At 37.6% G+C, this 16182-nt stretch overlaps 1 protein-coding gene and 1 long non-coding RNA gene across 2 annotated transcripts; both read right to left on the reverse strand.

Moving 5' to 3' along the window:
- Positions 1-6524: 6524 nt before the first annotated feature.
- Positions 6525-10011, reverse strand: LOC147479815 (uncharacterized). Its single transcript, XR_015205093.1, has 3 exons — positions 9753-10011; positions 8307-8367; positions 6525-6749 (listed from the first exon to the last, which is right to left on the reverse strand). It is a non-coding gene; the product is annotated as an uncharacterized LOC147479815 (long non-coding RNA).
- A 1107-nt stretch (positions 10012-11118) lies between these two features.
- Positions 11119-11754, reverse strand: LOC147479816 (putative disease resistance protein RGA4). Its single transcript, XM_086578501.1, has one exon. It carries the CDS (start codon positions 11752-11754, stop codon positions 11119-11121), a length of 636 nt encoding a protein of 211 aa, XP_086434627.1.
- Between the last annotated feature and the right edge of the window lie 4428 nt (positions 11755-16182).

The following is a 16182-nucleotide window of genomic DNA, read 5'->3' on the forward strand; positions in this document are numbered from 1 at the left end:
ATAGACAACCAACTTTTAGGTTGAGACGAAAACGGTGGTAGACCACCGGATCAAGTGAGTTTAGGTACTCATTTGGGTATTGATTAATATTGGATTGGATTCGTTGCATCCTCGTCTCACCATCTTGTCTGCAGCTAGAAAGAGAGTACTTTCCCCAACATATTTAAAGCTCCCATTAATATCATTGACATCATCATTCAAGTGCGATAATTGTGCTTCGCTTAAATATTCGGTGTAACCGTGGTAGGTTGATTTAGCCGAGGATATGTAGTAGAAATGAGATCCCGAAGATTTGCACATCGATGAATTGTTGATGGTAGTTCAACCGCCTCGCTTGGTCACTTCCTATCTAATTAACCAGAAAATAGTAATGAATATTAGTACCTAATAAAAATAGTACAAAGAATGATGTAAATGAATATCAATATTAAGCAAAATAGTACAAAGAAAAAATACACGCTTTGGTACCTCCATTAAGAAATTTTGCGAACTTGATATTTGCAGAGTTTCCATTTTCCAATCGCATGTTTTGGGCAAGAGTTAGAACATGAATGTGACTCCGGAGGAAGGAAGACCGCAAGGAAGCACGCCTGTCTGTTCTCGAACCCCTTTGGGTATAACTGGAAGGCATTGACTTTCACCACCACCAAGTACAACTATTATTCCACCAAAAGGTTTATTATTGTCGGTATCCCGGCGTGTCGCGATCAATCGCCTCCACACAAAACTTATTTTGCATTGGGACTTCATCCCAAATAATAAGTTTAGCTTCCCTCAATAATTCGGCATGTATTGAATTCTTACTAAACCCACAAACAGAGGTATCAAGAATATCTAGTGGGATCGCGAAAGGTCGAGCGAAAGAAGACGACCGCCACCCGATATAGTAATGAAGCTATTCCGGATGAAGCGACCATAATAACAATATGCCCTCAAAGACGACATGCGGCGTGATTGTGTTGTAAACAAAAAGTTTTGCTTGTTCCTGCCGCTCCATTCAAAAGAAGAGTTTCCCTAGATTTTGGGAAACGGAATCTATCAACGTTTGATATGAAAAGCGTTGCTCTGCATTTAGGAGAACCCCGCTTGTCATGTGCTTTTGCATTTTGAAGATCAAACCGAAATTGTCACCGGTCCCATATGAGTCGGGTTTGCAACAACTAAGTTCCATCTTGTAGTTAATGTAAATGCAGATTAGAGGGAAATTAGCCGCTGATTTACCTCGACTCTATCAAAATCTCATTTAAGAGAAATAAACCATAATCTTGCACTTCAAAGGGTAGGTTCTCAAAATGTTGAACATTGTGCGAAGCTTATGTGGAAGGTCATCACATATATTTTCCCAAAAATCATTCCACAATGTTTGGGGTTGCAAAGGATTGCACTCGCGAGAATAACACAAAATAGTCGGCGAAGATGATATCCACCGCATGATGAAGCTTCCCCGTAGACATTGCACCCATTTGCTATCATCTTCTAGAAGTCCACGGCAACACATGCATCTTTAAAAGTTGGAAGGGGAGGACCATTACCAATCCTTTCGGATCATCAAATGATTGAGGTCCTTTTACAAATTAAGAAGTAAGCGTGAGGTAAAATCGCCTCCACCGAATTAGGATCTGGCGATTGTTTGTTCCGACATAGTATTCGGGAACTCTTGATAAGTGAGGGCTTCTTGCTCTTAAAATCGATGCACAACAATCAAAGAAGGCAATCAAAGTTGACTTTTGGTGCTCCGCCTTTGATAGTATATCATGTATTGGTTCATCGGCTTTATAAACTACGGTGCATTCCAGGAGATGAAGTGCCAAGCGCCTTAACCGTGGGAATCTCCTCATGTAGATGGAAACTTAACAATCTCCAAACCGCCTCGGTGGGCCAATGTATCTCGCGATCCAAGTATTGTTGGATCTCATCCAACTCATTCAACACTATTGTTGTCATGTCATGCCCTTTAAATATATACTTGTGAATGTATTTAACACAACGGATCCCAAAGACAAACTTCGACATTAATATGGCGGTTGAACATCTTAGAAAGATAAGGATTATAAGGAACAACATCCCCGCTATCAACCGTATGCCCCTCATTAATATATGATCTACCATTGTCACGACGATGGTAGATAGGATATCCATCTTTATCCATGGTGGTAGCATCCGCAAAAGTCCAGGATAGTGATGCTTCATCTACCATTTACCATGCACGCGGAGTTAGGATTATTTAGTCCACATGGACCATAAACCATACATGTGAGGGCGGTCTAAAATAACTCCGGTTCGGTTTTACGGATCGAAAACTCGCATTACTACAATCGCGATCAACTTGAAAGTGTATACGAATCTTGTCTAATGTCGAAGATATATAAGTGCATGCATATGGGGCAACCCGCGTTTACGAACTCAATGGTGTAGACATGTGCAACGCCAAGATTACCAAGCACACCTTTCTTTTTAATTTCCTTCATCAAGGCCCTTCGCTTTAGTTCAAAGATTATCGCCACGACCTCCGGTCGATGAGTTGCGATTTGGTGCTCGAGACAATGCCTCAACAACTTCGTCCCGGTCAAGGATTTGCGGTCATTGTGAGAAATATATCGATGCTTATTGTAACGCGGTGATGGCCATTGAATCCTCGAAAAATTTTGAACATATGTCTAGTGGTCGCCGACAAAGATGATGGTAAGACCACTCGCCTTCCAACTGGTTTGGTCGAAAAGCTTCACCGCAACATCGATGATACCTTAATAAAGTTCAACCCGAAACTTGTCTTGTCAGAATCTATAATATCTCATTTTGTTTTGTTCACCACGCCCATCCATCCACCAAAAACTCTTGAAACAGCGGTTTGTGCCCGCAGAAGATTGCGGAATATTCTCCGCATTCAAATATCCGATAAGAGTAGAAATCCATCCGTGTCAATCGGTCATTAGTATTTGAACGCTTCATATCGTGACCACCCAAGCTTTCCGTAAAGAAACATTAGCACATAATGCAAAGGCAAGTAAAATTTGGATGACATTCATCGATCCGCATGAATTCTTGCCCTCCTTTAAGATATATCACAATATCCCTCATATTATTCCGCCACCGCCATCCCCGTAAAATGACAAACAATCTCATCCAAGGGTTGGCAAGTTGTAACGACGTCATCTCTAGTAGCACCAGAATGCAAATAAGGTACATTGAAGTTCTCACCATGTTGAAGAGAGGCGGATCTAAGAACATCGTGATCGTGGCGAAAAGTAGCGAGAAGCAATTATACCGGAGCATAGTTGCATGAATTATCTTCGTAACATCCGTGTTCAAATGGGGATTACGGTTGACGTGATATCCAATGCAAAGACTGATCATATATGTAAAGTCGAGAGTAAGTTGTTGGCCACCAATGTCGAATTAGAGATCCAGTTCTATGACGAATCGACCATGTATAGTAAAAGCGCCTTGGACCTCGTCCAAGAAAGACACGCTTTATTTCCTCCAAGGCTCGTAAATGCGAAAAGCTTGGTTGTATTGTCTCATGTACTTCGAAATGACTTTGACTTGCGATCATTTCCATCATATAAAGCTTTAAGTATCGGAGGTAATGGCCGAAGGGAGGCAATTTGACTTTCCTTGCAAAACAACAAGTCCCGGAATCGAGGGCGTGATAATGATGAATCTTTTAGTCGCTCATCCATCCAATGGAGTGCACTACAAAATGGATGGACCAACATCCATTCTCCCCAAGGAATGTCTTCCTTGTTCAATCGATGGTTAGAAACAATATTGTCAACTTCATCTTCATCATCACTTATGTCAACATTATTAGCAGAAATTGGACGGTCAAAACCATTATTGTGAACCTCCTCACAATATTGTGCAGGATCCCCAAATGGTTGACAAATAATTGTATATATTTAGACAAAGGTGCCATTTTTTTGGTATTCCAATTTCAATAAGTGTGAAGAAGTATACCGCGAATTTCGGTTAGTTGATGATGATGCGAAGTCGTGATTTGTCGAATGTGATATTGGATGGACAAAAGATGAGGTAGAAGACCCCGCAGCTTCTTGCGTCTTGTGAAGAAACTTGTGATGTTAGGAGGATCTTATGGTAACCAAACCACAAAGAACCAAGAGAAAGATGTAATAAACCATGTACTAACCTTGCATTTTGGTGAGACGGTATTGGTACAAAGTTCTCATTGGTTGAATGTGGAATTGCATGAGGTAAGGATGAGGGAAGCGTAAGAGATACATGTACTCGCAAATGAAACTTGCACAGTGAGTTATATATAGATTTTGATTAAGGAAAACCGCTAAGAAGTACTCACGTGTTGTTTTGATCCGGATGAATCGATGGGTACTTGATGTGACACGCTCTTCTGGAGTGTAAATAGCCTTACGGGATTAAGGAATGATAGAGATTCCGAAGAGACTCAAGAAGAAAGACGCCTGGTATGGTGTTGCATGAGGTGTAACCGGACTATTATGTGTTTGATGCTTGTCGGCCTTGAAGTGGAGTTTGTGGAAGTGAATGAGAACCATTCAATGTTGAACCTTGTGCACCTTAGATGGTGAAGTTTGTCTTTGCCAATTAGTTTAGTGCTCCTTTCTCTTTCCCTTTGAGCACCGTCCCTAGTATTCTATTTGTTATCCGCACCTAATTATAAGTATAATCAACCTAATAGATTGGGAGAAAGAGGAATGCATGGATAATAGCAAAGATGGCAATTAGTATTAAAATTAGAAAACGCGAAATGTAAAGATATAAAGAAAGTAGTGAAAGGTAATAAGTGATCAAGACTCAAAGGCAAATTATAAATGAATAGATGGATGACCACATGCAACACGCTTAGTGGGTAAATATTATACATATAAGCAGCATTAAATGGAAGTTATTAAATAGTAGTGAATTTACTACAATTATAGTGTACAAAAACACCTTTTGGACAATGCATGAACAATCATAATATTATTTTAATTAAAGCTCATCTTACATGAGAACCGGATGGCGGGAGAAGTGTTTGAAGTGGAGTCTGTGGAAGTGAAGGAGAGCCATTCAATGTTGAACCCATTAGTTGGTGGTCAATGACATGCATGACGTGTGACTACTTGTGCACCTTGGATGGTGAAGTTTGAGCTGCCAATTAGTTTAGTGCTCCTTTCTCTTTCCCTTCGAGCACGCTGTCCTAGTATTCTATTTGTTATCTGCACCTAATTATAAGTATAATCAACCGAATAGCAAATATGGCAGTTAGTATTAGTGGCATTACATTTTAATTAAAGCTCATCTTACGTGAGAACCGGATGGCGGGAGATGAGATAGAGGAACACTATCCGATGGTATTTTTTTATAAAGTAAAAGAAGAAATAAGACAATGCAATATACATAAGCAAATAAAGTAGAAAAATAAATAAGGCAATGCAACTTAGCATAAGACAATGCAAGCAAGAAATACGGAAGCCAAGAGGCGTTGAAGATTGAGCCTATCTTGGGGGCAACAAAGACATGTTTGTTTTGGTTTGAAGGTTCCTTAAAGGAGTCTATAGGGCATTTTCCTTTGTCAAGAATTGGTTAAGTAGAAGCTATAAATATTTGAAAGAGAGTTCAAAAACATGATGTAAAACCAATAAGAGTATTAATATAATTTGGGTAACTCAAAATATGTTAATAGAAGTTATCAATAACGATATTGTTGATTGTAATACCCGGAGTGAGCAGTCGTCGAGGAGGAGTAGGTGGTCAAGGTAGAGTCCATCTTGAACTGGAACATAATTATTGTTTTTCTTGCAAGGGTCCTTATAAGGGTCCATTGGACGCTTACCCTTATCTATGGGATAATTGTAGAAACAAATAGAAATAGCTAGATACTCAATAAAATTTGTAGAAACAAACATAAAAAAGGATGGGTAGGGATAACATACCATTGAGAGGAAAATCTGCAACAAAAAAATGGTGCCTAAAAAGACAAAGCAAAGAGCCTTAATCAAAACCTAAAAGCAACTTAAAACACACTAAATCAAGAAATTGATTAGTACATGTTCTATCCTAACAATCATAGATAAACGAAAAAGAATTTTCTTGTTCATAACCATCATCTCTTATATTGCAATCGAATAGTGTTAACACCTATGTCTCCACCATGAGACACCCCCAAAGAGTAGAGTAAATTATCATGGGTCCCCTATCCAAACCCACTCCCACATTCCTCCACAGGGTAAGCTTCTTAACTTATATAATGAAAGCACTGACTCCACCGGTTGTAAGCTCAATTAATGTAGGCTAGTTGGCACTTGGGCTTAAGCCCTGCAAATTTTTCAGAAAAAATCCATCAACATCCCATGTAAGTTTCTCTCCTGCTTTTAAATTTCAACTGTCACATCACTTCTGGTGGAAAATTTTCCCTCCATAAGAAAGAAAGAGTTTTACTTAGATTAATTGAAGGATATCTAACCCCCTATATTTTAAAACAATAGAATTAACACATTTAAAATAATTACTAAATTGAGTACTAAAAACATATAACTACACACGGACACTATTCGTGGTGTCATCCGCTTTTATTTTGCTTTTCTCCAACTCAAAGTTTCATTTTTTTTTAACCAAAGACAAAAAAAATACATTTCAAACTTTAGGAGAACTAACATAAATGTTGACAGTTTAAAGGTTCTAAAAGGTTTCCTTGCTTACTTTCCAACTCTAGCTCCTATGCGCCCATGAGACTTTTTGGAGAACCGGTGAGTATAATGAGCTGAAGTCCCAAACTACAAAGGGTTGAACAAGTTTGATAAAACAAAATAAATTAGGAAAACAAAATAATCACACATTACGTTAAAGAATATTTTCCGAATAATTATTAATTGGAAGTCAACTCTATAAGGGATACATACATATTTAACATTGCCTTTAATATTTCAGCATACACATAGTAGAACTTTGATTACTATACTCAAAAGTCAATCCAATCTTCAAGCTAGACAAAAAATCACTGCCATTTGTTCGAATTTAAAAAGAAGGTGGACCCCCAAAGAAGAGTGTGGAAGACAAATCCAATATCCCTCACGATTTATTAAGGATAGAAGTTTCTCTAAAAATCTTGGTGATTTTTGAATCTTGTACAAGTCAACATTGTAAGTGGGAGGAGCCTAAAAGCCGAAAAGGACCACATATATCAAGGACCAAAATATCGATATCGGTTAATATATCTATGTACCTAAAACCGACCGATATATATATCGAATATATTAGATATATCCATTTTTTTTGTGACCACTCCAAACCAAGGCTCAAAATATCGATATCGATGAATATATCGGTGTACCCAAAAACCGATATATATCAGATATATCGGATATATCCATTTTTTTGGTGACCAGGCCAAACTATTTAAAATATCAGAAATATAATATCAAAATATATTGGAAATATCAGATTTATATTAAAAATTGGTAAAAAAGTCAATCGAAATATATCATAAATATCGGATATACCGATTATATCGGCAATATTAAGTTTTATATCGAAAATTCCGATATATATCGGGAAAAAAAGGTCCCATATTCGGTGGATATATATCGAAAATATCAATATTGGTGTACCAAAATACCGATATATATCAGCGATATATCGGATATATCGGCAATATTTTGGTCCTTAGTCCAAAACTAGTTAAAATATCAGAAATATCGGATATATCGGAAATATTAGAAATATATTGAAAATATCGGATTTATATTAAAAAATGGTCAAAAAATCAAACGATATATATCATAAAAAATGGTGTAAAGTTTTATATCGTAAATTCCGATATGTATCGGGAAAAAAAGGTTCTATATTTGGTAGATATATATCGGAAATATCGATATCGGTGTACCAAAATACCGATATATATCGACGATATTTTGGTCCATGCCACATATATAAAAGTAGTGGGGTAGTGGAGGTCGCCTTCCCCATCCCCGCCCCTAACCTAACCAGACACCAAAACAAAAATGAAAAACATAAGAGATATTAACCTTCAACGGAAAATGGAACCAAGAGATCTAAGCTGGCGAAACCTTTTCAAAAGGGAGATTGAAAAAAAAAAAAAAAAAAAAAAGAGACCCATCCGATCCATTTGAAGGAAAAAGACAGTAGCCCTTTTCAACCACATCAGCAATAACCATAAAATCCTACGACAATCTCTCCCATGTATATAAAAGTGTATATAAAAGTAAAAGTGTATATAAACACATCAACACTAAGAATAAAACACTAACCAAGAGTTAACACTTAACACATGAGCTCATAAAAGTACTTGCAAGAGGAGGTTGGTAAGAGACCTAGCATAAGAGCTGCTTGGTTTATTTCACTTGTCAAACTTGAGGTCTTCAAGAAAATCCCCTATTGTCAGGTCCCACCAAACAAAATAGTTAGTAGAAATTAAAGAAAATATAATTAAATCTCTCTAAGCCCCAAAAGTTCAAAGAATGAGATATCTACCAGAAGACCACCCACTTCAGGGGATGAGAAAATCTTTCAAGAGAAGCCTAGTTATTTCAATATAGAACTCCAAACCATATCTCTTTTCCAGACAGGAAAAGGAAGGGAGAACATGAGGCAAATCCGCCTGAGACTAATACTTTGTACAATATGAGCACACACATAATGGAACACTGATTTATCCAGAGACAGATATTCTTACAAGAGATAGCAGCAGAGGCAGTTGAAGGGACATCTACGCTAGACCTCCTCTTTCACTTTTGTGGAAAATTTATATAGAAGTACGGCAAGTAGCATATTCAAACTCTATTTCATGGCGAAACAAGCAGATCGACTTTACTTTCGAAGTTTTCTTATTTACAATCATTAATGTGACCTTTTCAGATGCTAGAAACAGACATTTCAACACATGGCTATGGTTGTTAGGAGAATACATAATTACATACTACATTTGGAGAACTGAGTTAGCAAACACATGGAATTTTCTAGAGAGACACCTTGAGTCCCTGACATTGTTCAGAACATTGAAACTTGACAAACCAATAACCCATCCATTGTACGTGCTCAACAAGTAAAGGTAACACATCTCGTCAGAGTTCTAATGTTGTTCTTGTTTCTCAGCATTTTTCTGGGTCAAGTTGAATATTCTGAGGCCCCTCTCAAAAACCAACCATAATCCCATAGTATCCCTTCCTTAGCAATATAAAGATTTTCCACAAAATCCACGTCCACTCCTAATTTGCTATCCTATTATCTAGGAAGTTAGGAGAGCAGGTGCGGACTGGCTTAGTACTTCATATTTGAAGCAGTTTTTACCACAGACCTCTATTCAAAAGTCCACAGCATCATGACCAACTTGCCTCTCAAAAGCCAGTATCTGGGAGAGCCATTAACCTTCCTAAACCCAAGGTCACCAAATTTCTCAAGAATTAAAATTCCATTTAAGGGCAACAAGAAAGTCCAAGAACCTTCTCTACATCATTTTCAAGTAAGACGTTGGAAAAAAAAATAATAAATTGCGGCCAAAAACCTTTTCCAGACCAATATCACTCTCTTGGGTAACTTCATATCACCTCAAACGGCAAAAGAATAGGTCGACTAACCTCTTCCCCCACACATCAAACTAAACAAGGGAATAATATCCTAAGAACCATTGTCAGAAGCTACAAAGATACCAGTGCAGTTAATAATATCCTAAGAAGTACAATGACTTTCCTTCTTTCTTAATAATATCCTAAGAATAATATATATGTTTCTTGCTTACTGTAAAGTAAAAATAAGCATACCCAAATAGAATAACAATTTGAGCCCACTCTTGCTGGATTATAGAGTGTGCTTGGTTTTCTTCTGTTGCTGAAAAAGACATTTTGAAGGCATTGGCTGTGGAGGCAGGCTACTGGTGGTTGGTGCTCAGCAGTTGGTGAGAGAGTGACGGCGGCAGGAAGAAGAATAGGGCATAAACTGTTTTGCTTCAAGAATATAAGGAATGAAGATCCAGTAGATCCGAGTGTTAGAGCGTAAAGAAGCATACTATTTGGGATTGGCTTATTTTCTTGGCCATAACTTAAAAGAAAAAAAGACAAACCATATGAAGATGGGGTTCCCGGCCCACACCATTGCTTTTTATTAGATAGATAAATGACAGCTAGTGGAAGAAAAATATTTTAAACCAAGGACTTTGGTCAATGGAACAATTGACTTCTTCATCTGCTAATTTACGCAGCAGCAGGCGCAAATTAGAAAAATTTCACACTCTCAAAACACTCTTCCATCTCACACTTCACCCCAGAAAGGCGCGAAAAATAAAAATGTCAAACAGTATTGTTGACCAAGACCAAGAATAGTTACTCTTTATCTCAAGCTTCTTTATACAACCAAGTTTGTTCATTTTTCTAAAAACTTCATTTCTTTATTTAATTTGAATTATTTAAATTTTTTTGGAAGCTCTCTGGAGTCCACAGACGAGAGAGCAAATTCTCTAGAAAATTTACATTGTATGGTACGCATCGCCCCTCGGATTTGGACTTAAAATTGATAAGCTTAGAGGTATGTGTATTCTTATTTCAAAAATGAGTAATTAACTATTTTACAAGATAGAGTCTTACTGAAGCTATATAATCATTTCTCTGCAGGGCATTCATATGTTCTGAAAGCCTTTCGGTTTCTATAATTTATTTGTGTGTTTATCTCGTCAACCTATTGGCGATATTGTGATTGGTGAAGCTTGAAATCAGCTGGCTTCTCTCAGCTTGTTTGACTGTCCAAAAGCTTTTTTGCTAATAAAATTTGTTGGCTAAGAAACATCACTGCTAAGGAAACTTGCTGGTTAAGAAACCAGCTTATTTCCTTCATGCCAGCTATTAGGTGTTCCTTTTTCTAGTTTTAATTAGTGGACTAATAGATCATTAGACCCGCTAATCATATCAGTCGTTGTCGACAAGTATCGAAAGGGGGAGCCTGGGTGCAGTGGGTGGTCCTTGAAGATTCTGACAAGATTTTTCGAGCTAGTTTTGCATAGGATTTATCTCTGCGAGATCGCAGCCTCTTTCAGAAAGAAATTCTATAATCATTTTTGCAACTCTTTTGAGGCTGAAATCATCAGAGACAAAAATCCAAATTCTGGTATTAAATTGATCTACAATTCTCACATCATTATAGATCAATTGAGCAAGGGTGGTCTTTCCCAAGCCACCAATTCCAACTTCCAAGTATAGGACAGATGGAAAGATTACTTTGACTCTTCACATTGTCTAGCAGTATCTTCACAATAATTTCTCTGTCCTCATCTCTCCCATAAACTATTGGTTCAGTTAGTTTAGGGCTAGTTTCTCGGTCGGGACCTAACTCTGTACCACCATCCTCTTTAAGTCCACTACTCAAATGAAACTTGAGCCTTTCAGCAGCAATTTCATCAAATTTTTCCCTGAGTTCTTTAATTCTTATTCCCACTTTGTGACGAAACACAAGGTGTGTGAAATCAAAACAAGTTGAGAGGGAGTTACTTGCTTCCCGCAACTCAGTGCGTTGAAATTCTAATGCGCAATCATCCATGGTGTTTTCGGCTTCATAAGCAGCATCCTTGAGCTTTCTTAGCCAATCTCCAATCAGCTTGTCTTTGATCTGTTTCGTCTCTGCGTCGTCAAGGACAGATCGAACAGTGCCCAAAGTGCTGGAGAGTTTCTCCAAGTCCTTCTTCACACCATATAGTGAACGAAACTCGTTCCTGATCAAAGAAGTTAAATTGGAGCGAAGAAGTTCAACAAGGGGAGAGACAAGTACATCAGCCATATCTTAGTGAACGGGTGATGATGTAATCTTTGTGTTGTGTTTATTGGAAGTATGAGAGAAAGATATCGCACAGACACTTGTATAAATAACTTGTTGGACACTTGCATGCTTGAAACGTAACAGACGAAAGGAACATCATGCGCTCGCTGCACATAATGGCATACTTCATTTGAATAGTAATCTTTAGTAAAAGGCGAAAGAATACTTCGCTTTGTGCCTCCTCGCAAGATATGCTTTCAGTAAGTCATAAGTTCTGCTTGGTGCTTATGATATGTTATTGTTTAATTAGCAAAAGTCGAAAGAATAGTTCGCTTTGTGCTCACCGCAAGGCTGCGTTGATGTGCCTAATAAGTCACAAGTTATTAGTCCTTATGATGTTATTAGAATTTCACCTATATTCATCATTACAAGTATGTATTGGAGAAAAGATGCGTAGTAAAAATGTTTCAACTGCTTTACAATCTTTTGTCAAAATTATCTACTTATATATCATGTCGTCTAAAATTTGCAACAATTTCCCTCTCATAGACTTAGAAGTTTATACGTATACCATTACAAAAGCTAATTCTAAATATTAAGAGTTAAGTGATAATTCTAAATATTAAGAGTGAAGTGATCTACGTGTAGTACGTATGGAGGTCAAATGATTCTGCCGGACTGCAACATATACGATATACCCTTACCAGAGGCCTTTGAGAAAAGAGCCCTAGATACATATTTTCTTGAAATGTCTGTTCTCTGTTTCTATTACATACAACAGCAACAGCAACAGCAACAGCAACAGTAAGAGGATTATAGTAAGGCAAACTGACCTTAACTAACTCTTTCTGAAATTGGCCTGCCATACGTATGTCCAGATACACAACCCTCTCTCTCAAACAAGCAACGAAGATCCTGAGGTTGCAAAGAACAGATCCCACTTTGTAGTTCAAGTGTCTCACGTACTGACCCTTGCTGTCCTATTTGATGAGTCAATACCTTGGACTTGATCTTTGTTTTCATCTGAATGAGGTACAGGGACACTAGCAAGAGACTCTCGACCACACACTGCTGCTCCCATGAGAATATGATATTGTCTTCCTTGAGATGACTGTTAATAGTGTTATTGCTACCTATTTCACAAAAGACAACTGATAGGAACCCAGTTTGATAGAATTTCGGATGACGGTTCTAAGCATGTAGTTTTTGTTCAAGTTATAATGTGATAGTAAATAGATTGTAGTACTTTTGTAATTGTGGTTGATGTGGCTAAACAATAAATATCTGAGTTTTTCCTATTTCCTTTGAAGTGGTCTGCTTTGAACTATACTTCGAGACTGGTTTACTATAGTCTATAGATAACTAGATCGAAGGAACCTCTATGATTGTGTTTCCATGGAATTCAATGAAGTATTGTCCATCAGTTAAGAGAAATAGCTCCTTAGCATTGTGAGCTTCATGAGTATGTTCTGAAAGAAATGCAGTCGCCAGACCATCTTACTCAACAGATGGCAAAGGTGCATGCACTCACGTACAAGTGCCGTTTGAGCTTAGACTAACTAAAGGAAATCGAATCAGGTGGTCTTAAGATCAAAAATCAATTTCCAAATATTTTTGGGTAACACATTCCTAGATGTCAGAAGTATTAACAGGGAAACTGTTTTCCACATATAGCATTTGTATCAGTAACATAATCATCTCCATAATCACAACCATGTCTCTTAACCCACCATACTGAAATTATCCTGCACTTGCACAGTATTTAGTCATCTACTTCAGATTAGTATCAGTTTCCTAAAATTTCAATCATGAAGTGAAGGGCAATCCTTAAAAGTTAATAATGTAGTCCAACAGGCACAGTTGACCACACCTCAAAAACACATGAACTGTTGCATAAACAAGCTTTTCAAGGAAAAAAAATTTAACTTTGCTCCAAGCGCATATTTGGAGCAAAATATTTTCTCCTAAGAACCTTTTCACACACACCACATTAGCCATCTCGACAAACATCTCAGGAGAATAATTGCTCCTAACCACTTTGGAGTAAAGTGCTCCTTAAGAGCAAATTCCTCCGCCTTATTACACAAAGATTCAGTTCCCTGCAACGCTGTAGGTTCAAAATGTTGACTGTGGAAGGGTCTCTAAGTGGGAGCCAAGGAGAAAAAAACAACTCCAACCCAAACAGAGCCATCAAAGAATATTTTCAGGATACAACTAGTATCCAATAAAATCCAGCGTCGCCTTTTTCTTTCCTGTTTTAAATTTCAAATATCACATCTAGCTAAACAGTTAAAAGTTCTATCTAATATCATTAATGATACACAGACCTACTTAACCGACCTACTAATGGTAATCATTGATTTACATAGAAATACGTGTCCGTGTGTATTGCAATCCAAACCAACATTATCCAAATAGTGAGTCGCAATAGTAGGTCTAAAAAGTAGGTCCGTGTAGCACTACTCATCTAATATATGACATTTCGGGTCAATAATTGCAGATGGTATCAAATCCTATTATTATATGAGGATATGCATATGACCAAGTGCTTCATACAAACATAACATCGGTGCCATCAAATGAGGTTTCCCCAATGCTGAACTAAGAGTAATGCGTTAGTTAAAACGCAAGTAGGAAGTACAGATCACATAAAGAAACATTCAAAAGCCAGAACATCAAAATTTAACCAGAGAGGATAACAAATGATAAGAGCTGAGGACTTCTCTACTGAATTAGACCTGTAAAGAAACTTGGAACAGAGTAACAAAACATCTGAGAGACTGCATTGATTCCACCAAGAGGTAATAAGATTTTAATAAAAGTGAAGTTTCAATTTGATACTCAAAAAGGGGACTATTAACCAAAATGATATTGTTTCATATTTAAGCATGGTTTTATGAAAAACAGATTGATGGGGTTATATCTTCAGTGTCTCAAATTCAAGTAAGCATACCTCAATCCAAGTTCAGAGCAGAACTAGGATAGGGATATGAACAGAGTAAAAGACAGCTGGAATGGACGGAACACACACATACATACACACACAAAGAGGACTGGGAAGATAGCTTTGAAGCTACTTTTCATAAGAATATAGGTAACTCTTTGCTGCTGCGGTCAGGGGCAATGGTGGCTGCTGCAACATGAGGAAGGGCAATATCAACAGAACAAGCTAAGCTGCAGGCAGCAGAACCAGCAGTTACTCTCACTTTCGAAAGCTGCAGCTCAAGTGCTCAACAGCTGGGAGGGAACACTGAACAGCAGGGAAGGTGATCGCAATCATCAAGGAACATAACCAGATTTTTTAATTGTCATAAAGGCCAATAGTTGAAACTTGAAAAAAACATGGTTTTTGCGGAATCTTGTAATTCGTAGTTTGTAGAAAAACTAATATAATCTCTAAAGTTCAAGCAATCAGAAAAGCAATCAAGGAAGCATAACACAAATCAGGAGGTTCTATGAATAATACGCAGCAGAACTTAGCTACTCTCTATGCTTTTGGACTACCAACAAGCTTAGAAGAGCACCAAGGACATTGAGTGTTACTGGACTCCACCTCCACCGAACACTATCAAGGTAAATACCGATGGAACTCAGGAGTCAGGACCAGCCGGGTGGGGTAATCTGTTCAGGATACACACAGGCAAGTAATAGGAACTCTTATAGGTGGCTTGGGAGTGACCACATGCTATGTTGCAGAGTCTATGGCTATTGTTCAAGGATATTTTGGTACCTAAGTTCTATAATATGTGACTCACTAGAGTACTCATATGCACCATGAAGATGCAGTTTATGATATCCTATGTTACATCGACATGCCATAATTTTTTATATTTCACCATGTGTAATATAAATCTGTATCAGATACGTATCCATGTGTCCATGTCGAACACATATCGGACACTTATTGTATGTGACATACCTTCATTTTTTATATTTCACCATGTCAGACACTACATATTTTTGTGTGTTGGATCACGAACACACATATCCGTGTCAATGTAACTTAGATGATATCTAATATGTGAACTTCAGATTTTCATCCCAAAACAAAGAAGCGGGGCAGGAATCTGCCTGCTGCAAATCTTACTACTCTTCTTCACGTAACAAAAGTCCTTATTTTAAAGGACGTTTTACTAGACAACGAGGCTTACGCCTCAATCGCCTTTGAGGTTTTCCTTAAGCCTCTAAGAGGCCTAGTGCTCGAGGCTCTTATGTGTTTTTTTCTATGTTACATGGACACGCCATATTTTAAAAATAATCCATGTCGGATGCGTATACACGTGTCTGTATCGAACACATATTGTATGTGATATACCTCAATTATTTATAATTTGTCGTAATCAGACATTTCGTATCCCCATCAATGTAAACTTATGTTTTTTTCAACAATGCCAATATGCTATTAAATCCCCAATTGCTATGGGGAAGAAAGGATGAAGTACAATCTAT

The sequence above is a fragment of the Coptis chinensis genome, chromosome 8 (genome assembly GCF_015680905.1).
Source record: "Coptis chinensis isolate HL-2020 chromosome 8, ASM1568090v1, whole genome shotgun sequence".
NCBI lineage: Eukaryota > Viridiplantae > Streptophyta > Magnoliopsida > Ranunculales > Ranunculaceae > Coptis > Coptis chinensis.